This window comes from Asterias rubens, chromosome 22 (genome assembly GCF_902459465.1).
Source record: "Asterias rubens chromosome 22, eAstRub1.3, whole genome shotgun sequence".
In the NCBI taxonomy this organism is placed as follows: Eukaryota; Metazoa; Echinodermata; class Asteroidea; order Forcipulatida; family Asteriidae; genus Asterias; species Asterias rubens.
The window spans coordinates 40,313-51,845 of record NC_047083.1 but is presented as its reverse complement, the minus strand read 5'-3'; the positions used below and the strand labels follow the sequence as shown (position 1 = coordinate 51,845).

General features: G+C 36.6%; 1 protein-coding gene across 1 annotated transcript; it reads left to right on the top strand.

Moving 5' to 3' along the window:
* Positions 1 to 212: 212 nt before the first annotated feature.
* On the top strand, positions 213 to 10,303 carry LOC117304935 (homeobox protein DBX1-A-like). Its single transcript, XM_033789578.1, has 4 exons — positions 213 to 898; positions 2,821 to 2,952; positions 5,267 to 5,472; positions 8,414 to 10,303. The coding sequence occupies exons 1-4, from the start codon at positions 331 to 333 to the stop codon at positions 8,741 to 8,743; spliced, it is 1,236 nt and encodes a 411-aa protein (XP_033645469.1). The 5' UTR covers positions 213 to 330; the 3' UTR covers positions 8,744 to 10,303.
* Positions 10,304 to 11,533: the final 1,230 nt, after the last annotated feature.

Genomic DNA, 11,533 nt, shown 5'->3' with positions numbered 1-11,533 from the left:
ACCTTACCAAAGGCCACGCCCTCTTTCATTGAAACTCCGACAGTAGAAGTGTCAGGATCCGCACTCGTCATCGACTCATTGACCAATCAGAGAGCTTATATCTGCTGTCAATCACGAGGCGCGGCATTAAAAAGCCAAACTTGTAGTGGATACCAGTGCGTGTATAATTCATAGGGCAGGGCAACTTATACCGATCCAAACAGTTGTAATGTGCACGGCAGACAGTCGGTACAGATATCTGGAATTTATTACCGTTTTGGTTTCTGCACGTGGGATACGCTCCAAGACGCAATAAATTAACGCAAAACAAGTGAAAAAGAGTGAGGAAAAATGACAACTGTAGACGCCCGAACCATAGCAGGGGAGCCTCCATACACCTATGCACCGGCAAGTTCCATAGCTAGTCTACATGCTCAACATAGTCTGCATGTACCTCATCTTTTATGTCGACTTGATCGAGACCGTGGGGAAGATAAACCCCCATTTGGTGGTTTACTTGCCCCTTCCCCACTCTACCATACAGTCTTTAGACCCCAAGCTTTTGGAGTACCTATGCCTGGTGTTGGTTCATTACAACTCCCCCGTCATCATCATCATCTTTCAAACAATCAGCAGAATAACCAGCAAGTTCAGGCACCTGCCTCTACAACATCATTTCTCGTCAAAGACATTCTATCTCAAAGAACTCCAATCCATAAACCCATCCCCAAACATCCAGCTTCTTGTACCACCTGTAATTGCCTCCGGCAAACTCAGCAACAACAGCGGAATGGAAGTGGTGGTAGCCGAGGGGAAGGGAGTGCCTCACCCGCGGCAGGTGTGGCTGCTTGTGAACATGGCTTTGGTCTTAAATTCGGCGTCAATGCAATATTGTCAGCAGAAGCCCGCTCATCACAAGGTATGTTACTTTCTACTTTGTAAATAAATCAGCAAATAACTAAAAAGTCACACACAAAAATGTTTGTTGTGGTACTTGTTTCTATCCCTTAGTCTTATGATAGTAGTAAGAATGTTACTGTTAGATGCGCCAACGACTCATTAACTTTGATATAACTTCCCAATCCAAAACCCTTGCGCCTAAAAGCGCAAGTCTTTTTCATTGTTTGAATTGTTTTCCAATTTGTTGTTTGTTTCTGTTTTGTTGCGTTCATGTTATTTGAATTGTTGATCTTTATAATGCTTAAGTTTGCCGAATTTGGGGCACTTTATATTGAGTAAGTTGGTTTCGGAGTACCTATGCATTGTGTTGGTTCTTAACCGTTCTTTACTTTAACTTTAAAATCAGTGCAACTTCAAAAGCTTGTCATTTTATTTATTTTGTTAATTTTTAAATGCTTCACCAGCCCAAGCCATAAACCGAAAAAACCTAAACAACGATAGAGCTCATAGTTTATTTGTCGAGGTGGTGTGTTTCATCAGCATTCAAAACAATATTTCTGGTCACACCCGATGCTCCCTCCGCCAATTTCCGCCATTTCCAAATTTGCATCTCGTCCTTATTATTGAATCATGGTAGTGATGGTTTTTCTTATGTACTGAAACTTAAAAATCACCATTGAAATGTCAGTTTATAAAATAAATATTATAAGTCAATTATTAGATTTAGTTGTTGCTCATTTCGTCGTAATTATAATCACTCAAATCAAACCATTTTATTTTGTCTCTTTTCGGCGGCCGTATTTTTCGCTGTGAGTGCAAACACCATGTTCGTTTATTAATCTTGAGATTTACAAAGTGCTATTGGTATCTTAATATCAAACGACTGAGTAAAACATCCTTGCCGTTAGCGCCCCTCGCACGCTCAATATAAAACGCGTATTAACGTAATTAAATTATGGGTATAAGAATTGAGCCTTAGGGTTGTGTGATGTATTGGTTAATACGTCCGTTTTGGACGCTGTGTACGGTAGCTGGTGTTGTATTGCTAATTATCTACCGTTAAGAATCGTGAAATGACGGCGGGGCTTGAGTCGCTGTGCACGGTAAATCCACGCCCAGCGTGGCTTACTGCAACCAAAGACTAAAGGTTGAATGCTCCTTTATTAAATCCGAGTTGATATATAAGCTCTTCTGTGAATGGACGCCAGCTGTCAACCTCTTATAAGCCTTACTTTCATTGGCTGTTAAATTTATTTTTTTCTTTCATATTACAAACAGCTTGAACACAAAAGTGACAATTTTATCTGAATGCTTTCTGTACTAGTCATTAACATAACTATAATGAACCTAATAAATATTATAAAATAAACCAATGTTCAAACCATTTTAACTTTCATTTGAGACTTGTATATCAAAGATCATATTGACTTCAAGTTGCAAATTTCCTATCTCCATTTCCTGAAAACAAACCACCAACTTGAATTTCTTATCTAATGCGAGGGAAAACACCTCACTCAGTTTTCAAAACAATTTACTTTTGTCTCTCGAGGTGTGAGGAGTGTGGGCTTGATAAGATTGATTAAGACTAAAACATATCGCTAAACATCCGTGTTGTTTCGTATTGTGATCACATTTGACATCCTTTATGTGGCAATATTTGACCTACTGCCATTGTAACAAACTGATTTCTTTCACTTCAATCGCTCGACATTAAATCAATAAAAATCACTTTCGTTTTGTGTTTTGGAATTTACTCAAAAAACAAATTAATTTAGAAGATACATTTCATGGCATCAAACGAATTTCTTAATAGGCATACTTGATATTCAATTAACATCCCAATAAGATTTCAGAAGTCAATACTTATTTGGGTGCGGCTTATTTTTGAGATTGTCTTCAGTTTCTTGTATAACTATTGTCTTCATTGTTCTCCATTTATAGGTGCACCAACATCTACAACATCTACACTGAGTGGTTACAAACATCTTGGAACATCTCTTGCACATCTTACTAGTAGACCTATTTATGGTTCAGGTGTGACGTCATCAATGGCTAGAAACCCATTCCTACCAGGTTCGTGTTTTTTTCAAGACATAGTTTAGCAATAAACAAGAACAGAATCTATTGGTGCTGGCTTCAAACCTAAGTACACAATAAATGTTTTTAAAGTTTTTTTTAATAATATTTTATTTACTTTTCAGCTTAAATCATAACCAATTCGATTCAACACAGTTGAGAAAATTACATTATTGGTCCAAATCATTTGTCAAAATTAATTTAATTCAACTTCCTGCGTCCAGCAACTGGTTAAACCGTTACAATAAACAACTACAATAAGAAACCCAGATAGTCTCATTCAAATAAATCGGGAGTATTTGATACTGATTCTGCAGATGCAATAACGGTTCATTTCTGCACTTTGATTCCAACCTAAACAAGTTAATTTTTATGGTCTTCAGTTGATGATTTTCGTGACAGCTACCATAAAAAGTTATGCACGCTTCTCTGCACGTAAAAGCAGTAGACAGTGTACACAGTTTTACTCGTTATAACGTGAGGGTGGACCCGGGGGATGGTTGAGTTAACCAACATGCCATTTTTTTAATGCATTCTCTTATTTCCTATAACTATGAAATGAGTTTTGACACATGGTGGGAAGGTCGAGGAGACTGATAAAGTAAATGCGTTTCCAGGGATTCCATAGTCTAATTTATTGTTATTTTGGGGCTAGGAGTTCCATAATATCGTTGTTCTTTTAAAGCATAGTGCAACACGTGTACTGCCTATTTTACATGATGACCGCATTGTACACTGTGCGTTTGTGGTAGTTAAACAATTAACTGGTTCTTGCTATGTTAGGGTAATCTGTGTTTTCCCGATCGTATAAATGGTTCTTTTCCAATCTCGGGCAAAAATTTATCGTTGGTTAAACACTATGCAACTCTAAGATACACTCACGTTGTGACAATGTGGAATGGGTGGGAGAGGTGGGATGCAATTTGAGCCCAATACCGACGAATCCTAATACCGACGAATCCTTATTGAAAGTGGTTAACACCATTGTTTTCTGATTGAAAAATATAGTTAGTGAAACTGATGTTAGAAGAGAAAGTAGTCGGACCTCTTGTGTGCACTTGTTATATAACTGGTAGCGAGCATACAGGAAACCAGACAAAAGCTTGTTGAAGCATAAGGAGTTAGATGGATTGCTAACTTGCTTCATGGTACGTCAGTTCTGAAGTACCTTCTATTGTTACAACTCCGCCCATCTCAAGTGGACGTTATGTCTACTCTTCATTGTACACTGACAAATCCATCAACAACCCATTGCTAAATAAAGAATTAAAATGACAATGTTTCCGAGACTGCGTATAGCGCTCTGTATTACAATTCTCCTTGATGGAGCACTTTGCTTTGCTGCTTTTTAGAAAGTATACACACAATTCAAATCTGTGAATTTTAGTTTGGTTTTTAGTTTTCTAAAAGAAAATCAAAATAATATCGGCTTCATTATGAAAATGATTAAAATCTGTTCGAAAAGGACAAAGGGAAAACCAAACTTTTCAAAAAGTATGAAAGAGATTGTTTTGTGAACTGACCAATTAGCCAAGTAAACATGATGTTTTATAGTTGCATGGTACATCAGTTATATACTTCTCCAGCTTAGCGTCCTTGTTCAATTATAGAGCAAGGACTTTGGTGTGTGATTCATTTATAGCGACAGACTGTCCATGTATCGTTGTAATTTAATTATTGTAACCAAACCAGGGGGTCATGCCACCCGCCCCCTTGAGTTAGCTCTGAACATGGCTGTGCTTTACTGAACGTAGTGCCGATAACCTGTACAAGTTTTAGTGTCCATGGTGTAACTGGTAATTACTATCCGTGACTGGACCATACGCCTGGCCCATCAATCCACCTGTAACATTGCCATAAATCTCATTAGGCCAAAACTTGACAAATAGGGTCATTTTAGTTTCAGTAACATAAATAACAGGTTGTTATAAAAATGTCTAAATTAATTTATAAAGAATGAAGTACAATTATCACACGTGATTTGCCGTGGCATTGGGTGAGATTTAAAGTTACTTCAATAAACACACAAATCTTATAAAGAATACTATAATATTATAATTAATGTTTTTTTTAATGATTTACCAATCAATTTATCTATTATGCCGATTTTCTTTATCTACTAAACGGAATCACACCCTCAGACTGACTTAAGCCGTTTGACGGAGTACCTGAGTGGCCACAGTCGTTGGACAAAAATAAGAGAGACAATTTTTGTTCTGAGCAATTTTTCTGAGCGTTTTTATAATGTTGTGCTTGTTTATGTGTGACCCAATTTAAGGTTGAACTTTTCTTCTGTATTTGTTTTTTAAAGTGACTCCATCTTCGGTAATACCCGTTCCAGGGACATTTCCTTGGCCGGGAGTAGCGAGGGGTAAACCCCGCCGAGGGATGTTGCGGCGGGCGGTGTTTTCTGATGCTCAGCGGAAAGGACTGGAAAAGAAATTTCAGCAACAGAAGTACATTAGTAAGCCGGACAGGAAGAAGCTGGCTGCAAAACTGGGACTCAAAGACTCACAGGTTGGTTATTTAATCTTAATAAGTTTATTTTCGTAAAACTAAAAACACAGTTTAAATGTTCCTGTCGCTAGCTTTTATTTTTTTATTTTTTTTACGAATGATTATTTTTGTTCGACTCGATCTTTTCTTTTGCGATGACAGAAAGGTCTGGTTTCGGCCACAATGGTTTACAACCTTTATTGACAAATTGACACTGATTTACAAAAGTGGTCTTAGACGTTAATTGGTGTGATATATGTCCTTTAACCAAATAGAAAGGCTAATTTGTAACCGCAAGACAATAATTCCCAAAGCGACCGCCCGATATATCAATCAACATCAGATACACGTTGCAAGATGAAAATGCGAACCTGATCCAAGCACGCGACACACATCCAGCTTTTCACTTTATGTCTTCTAATCTCACAGGTTGGTGAATTTCACGCATGTCTAACAGCATTTTATTACTTACTGCAATAATTCACGACATCTTAATTTTCTAAGTTATGTGGTGATAACTTGGTAAACATATCAGCACCTACATAATAGTACCCAACTTAACAATAAGCGGCCTATATATACTGCGTCTTGCCCCAAGCTAATTGAAACTTTATATCAGGGAAACAAGCCTAGATCAAAATAAGCCATTTTCTAAAAATAACTTTATATTGAGTTAATTTCGAAGACAAAGAAACTTTTAAAGGTATAGACAAAGTAAAAGAGACATCACCCAAGTTCACAATACAATTTTTATGATTGTTGTTACAAGTGAGCAATATTGTATCATTAAATCAACATGTGGTACGGTATGCTAATGAAAACCTTAATGACGGATTGTGAACAAATAAAAGCATGCTCTACTTTAAACACATAACACACGCACAGATCAGTTAAGCTTGATTTTGTTTTGGTCAAGTTGAGGTTTGGAAAAGACTGTTGGTCTCATTAATTCAGGGACGGGTGCTTCCTTGGATGCAAAGAGCAGAAAGTCGTAAAGTTTTACACCAGCGAACTGGTAAAAATGTCTGCGCGGGCTGCCGCTCCATAGTCTCAAGATAAAGGTCATTGCGCAGTGACCTTTACGAGATGTACAAAAGAAAGACTGCTTCGTGCTGAACAAATCAGGATTTGAGTTCGCAATAAAATGTCTTATTAATGTACATTGGTTTGTTTGTGTGTTATTTGATGATCAGATAAATTAATAGATTAATGAGTGGCAGTGCCACATTACAATCAAAGAAGGTGGGTTTCATTTGCTATAAATCATTTTCAAATCAGTAAAATTTGACTTAGTTTTAATTTGGAATCTCGTTTCGTCTTGCTCGTTTAAATGCATTCGAACTTCTTCATCTTACTGTATATCTAGACCCAAACCTGATGACGTAGCATGACGTCACGAAACAATAAGTGTTTATAGCAACACGTTGGTCGTCCACCTATTAACACAAAGAAAATGATAAACACAATAGAGGGACAAAAGACACATTATATTATGTGCAATAGCAACAAATCTATGTGCGCATTGTCCGTGCAGTATGGTGCTATAAACTGTAAAATCTTGTTTTATGGGCCAAGCTATAAATTATTATGCTCAATCGGAACGGGGGATGGGTGTTTAGTGGAGCGGCTATTCCAAGATTGCAACATGAATTTTATTGGGTAACTTATTATTTGGGAGTCGGTACAGCGTCTGTGTAAGTGAGGATACTACATTATTGGTTAACTTATTGAAGTAGTGTCCATTTCATCCTCGCTGTTATGAAATTATTATGAATATAGATTCTGATCGACCTACTAATATTAAGTTTTATTGGTTACACTATTAGTGTATTATTTACAAACACTCTATAAATCAGGCAGATTTTAGTCGATATAAAATGTTAGTACTGGATAATTAAAGCTTTGTTTACCTTCAGATTGTCAAAGAATGGCATAATGACTCTAATACAAAACATAAATCATTTAATTTGAGATCTGAAAATCCGTCTCTATATTTCTCATTTTCTTTTTAAGCAAAGTCAAATTTAATCCATCGACTACTGCAGCTATAATTCTAGAACCAAGAATCACTTTCATAGCTTACTCTTGATACAATGAGTTGGATTATCATAATGTGAACTTATTTAACCTCCATGTACTGCACTCCGCCGGGGCGGGGGGGGGGGGTAGGGGAAACCGACCCCTTTTCGGTCTGCTGCGATCAGTTTAAATGTCTAGAACTATTTGCTTCGTCAAAACCAATTAAGATTCTGTTTGAAGTTTCCGTTCATATTTAAATGAGTAGTGATTAAACCCGATACAAGTTATGAATTCCACACTGACCCCTTTTGAAACATTCATCGGATAAATTCTGTTTTGGCTGGTATCGAATCTTGTGGTAAAAGTGCGATTAAATCAGTGTGGAAATAATGCCAAATAAGCCCACACCAGACCGGCTCATGAATGTGCTTAGTCCGTGAATTGTAAGGTATACCTCATTGCTTTAAGTGGTTGCGCAAGCTATGCTCAGTCGTCCCACTAAAACCAACCAATCAGATTGCGTATTGTTTTTGGAGCGCCCCTATGTGCTTGCTAACCCAGATATATTTACATGGATTGTGTCGTTTTACTATTCAAACAACAAATATCGTGTTGTCGTCTACCAACACAAACAGGATCCGATGTGGATTGTAATTAAAGAGAGGCCCCATGGGGTTTGTTGATGGGTAAATAGTGAGGCTTGGATGTCCAGATATTTTACAGTTAGGTGAACCGGCGAGTTCAAAAACACTGGCTGCAACAAACAGAGACTGGGATTAACAACCAAAATCAAAAAATCTCAAAAATTCTCCCTTTCTTGACACTTATTTAATCCATTACAGAAAAGTTTATTTTTAAGACGCCACAAGCATAGATAATTGACCATATCTATGCTATAAGAAACAGTAAATCTTATTTCTGGTAAATTTCTGTTCCGTTTCAGGTCAAAATCTGGTTTCAGAATCGTCGAATGAAATGGCGCAATTCCAAAGAGAGGGAACTACTTTCATCAGGAGGGTCACGTGAGTCTACCTTGCCAAATAAGTCCAATCCCAATCCAGACCTTAGTGACGTAGCTGAAGATAAAGAGAGCCCGGATGTAGTTAGATTAAGAGATCCAAACTCTGACATAGAAGAGATGGAGTCACCTGGAAGTAGCCCCTGTTCCAGTCCGTTGCTAGGTGACCAGGTTACAGAGGATGCACGAAGAAGCCCAATGGTCAACGAAAGAGAAGAGTTTCAAGAAGACGAGAAAGATGTGGACGTCATGTGATGTTGTAAACATCTTGGAACATTGCCGCTGGTTCTAACAGAACATAGTTTGTGACGTCATGGAGTAAAGGTTTTCGGAGGATGACATTGATGTTTTAGATAAATCAAGATGACGTCAACAATTATCATTTCTTCGATACTTAAAGAGCAATAAAACATTGTAAATAGTTTAATTATTAACATCAAATGATTATTGATCAAAATTTACGAATAAGTTATTTTCATATGTCTTTGCGTGATTTTTAAAACAGATCTGTGCATTGAGGATGCTTCCAAACTCCATTTAATGTTGTGCATAAGATTTAGTTGGTAACCTACTGGATATAAACGGTTTCTTTTCGCCTCTCATTCTCAACGTCGTTTAAAGCGGCAATTTTCATTTTATAATTCGTTGTTAGGGAAGGTATTTTGGTAATCACTCAACAAATTAATGGCGATACAAACTTATTGGTTAGAAGCCTACAGCATTTTTTTGATAAAATAAAGCATTTTGTGAACCAAAAATTGAATCTGAGCAGCATTACTATTAAATGTTTCTCAGACTGGCACCAGCGTGTTTCAATAACGGATTGTTCTTCCTCCTGCGTGACATAATCGCACTGAATTGTCCGTCGATAAAACGTGACCACATTCTTTGAAGTGAAATTTGTGAAAGTTAGTTTATTGTAAACATTTAAAGGATTAAAACAGCTGAACGGTTCAAAAACCCAAAGGTATACTTTGCCTTTAAAAGCAGTCAACCAGTTTAATTTGAGTTGGTTTCGAATAAAACAATAAGCTACAACAAGCTAAAGAAAGAAAAACAAAACCTTCTAGTTGATTAAAAAGAAATCATGCTGTTTTTATTTTAGTAAAGTTACACCTGTAATACTATAATGGTGCAATCTTGATTATGTAAATATAATGGAAAATAGCTATTATTCTGAACTTGTTTTCTATTTAAATTATGCTAAATTCAGTCATATTTTTATTCATTAGGTTTTTTTTTCTCGAGTTGATTTCAACTACACGTTTAATTAATTTGTCTTTTTGAAATAATTATAAATATATTTTGTACAAAATAACAACAACATCGTACGAGCAAGGGTACGAAAACAAAGCGAAACAATGTTGTTTCTACGGAACATGCTTTATATCAACAACAGAGGACGGACAGTTGTTTTAATTTTGAGACCGAATACTAAAGGATAAAATGAATTGAGGCATGGTTTCTTAATCCCTGGGAGTGATAGAGACTGAAGTCTGGAACCCAGACAGATTAAGGGCACGTTTGTGTGAAATATTGACAAGAGCCCAACCGATCTATTAATTGGGATCTACATAACAATTACTACAATAAGTCACAAGACCGAGTTCAAACAGTTTCATCAACAAATCATTTTTAAATAGTTCTTAAGGCAGCTTGTTTTATTTGCGGTTTCCGATAAATTTCCTCATTTTGTTGTAATTTTCATTGCTTGCTATGAGCTTTTCAGTATTGTTATTTGTAGTTTTCATTAGTTTCATCAAAGTCGAGTTTTCTTTCATGTACAAAAACTGAATAAAAGTGGACACAATTATACGAAGTTTGTTTAAAACTGTTAATTAATATCGGGAATGTTTAATCATTGTATTCGTGAAAGACACGGTTACAGACACAACCACTGAGATTGATTCTACCAATATTACACATTATTATTATTATAATAAGTCAGTCTCACAAAACAAAACAAAAACATAAACAAATCTAAACCTTATCAGTCCAGCCTAAATATGAATTTTTAACTCTTAACTCTACATCGTCACGGAACATATATATTTACAACAGAAAAAATAAAATCCCATAAAAGTAATTAAATGAATATAAATATAGGACAACTTTTGTGTATTTTCTAACTCCAGATACCCCATGCTGTTTTGTGAGGCTTTCACGTGAGCAGCAAAGCAATTAAAAGCGACAAATTATTCATCCATTATAACAAGCTTTGTTCTCTTCACAATTAAACCCATTTCAGCAAGCTGTTGTCCCGTTTAAACAATAAACTACACGTGCATTCATTGATTACTGAAGGGAAATTTCAACACCATTATTTCAATCCATTAAGGATGTTTTTTTTAAATAATGTCACTGAGACTGCGAAGTGGTGATCGACCCACGAGTAAAGTGTGATATGTCGCTCTTGTTAGCCCCATTCGAACAACACAAACACGTCTAATATTGGTGGGAAATAACACCTTTAACTTAACTCACACAGCTTCGGTGTCACAGAACACAAATTTGTAAAAGTGTTTTCTTTCTATAGTTTATCACCACTGTATCACCAACAAACTTACTTTAGGATTTCACGAGCGTTGGTGCGATTTCAAACTGGCTTAGACTCAATATTCATTTGGTATTTTTTTTTTTTTTTTTTGGGGGGGGGGGGAGATTAGATACTATCGGGGTCAAGGGTTTGGTCTTTCAGTTTCAATTGACAGAAGATATACATGATCATGATGAAACTCTTGACTTGCAATATTCCTTTTTTTTGAGCGGACAATACTTGTGAGCCATAAGAAGCCAAATCAAGCCGCTTCTGACCAATAGCAGACCTGGAACTGGTAAGGACGTGTCTTGAAAGGGACAAGGAAGTAATACAGGGTTGAGTCAAGGTCATGGCACACAGAGCAGGACAAACTGCACCGCATGTACATGTACAAGGAATACTTCTCGAAGAAAATACTTCGGTATCACAAGATACATTCTTCCGGCTGTCACTAGCTTAATATCTCCCCCAAAAAATTGAGAACATTCAAAGCTTGAATGAATGTG

What these genes read in the sequence shown, in the direction of transcription:
- LOC117304935 (XM_033789578.1), top strand. Translation starts at nt 331, where the DNA reads ATGACAACTGTAGACGCCCGAACCATAGCAGGGGAGCCTCCATACACC. An exon ending in AGAAGCCCGCTCATCACAAG is followed by an intron (nt 899 to 2,820) that starts GTATGTTACTTT and finishes CTCCATTTATAG; the next exon opens with GTGCACCAACATCTACAACA. An exon ending in TGGGACTCAAAGACTCACAG is followed by an intron (nt 5,473 to 8,413) that starts GTTGGTTATTTA and finishes GTTCCGTTTCAG; the next exon opens with GTCAAAATCTGGTTTCAGAA.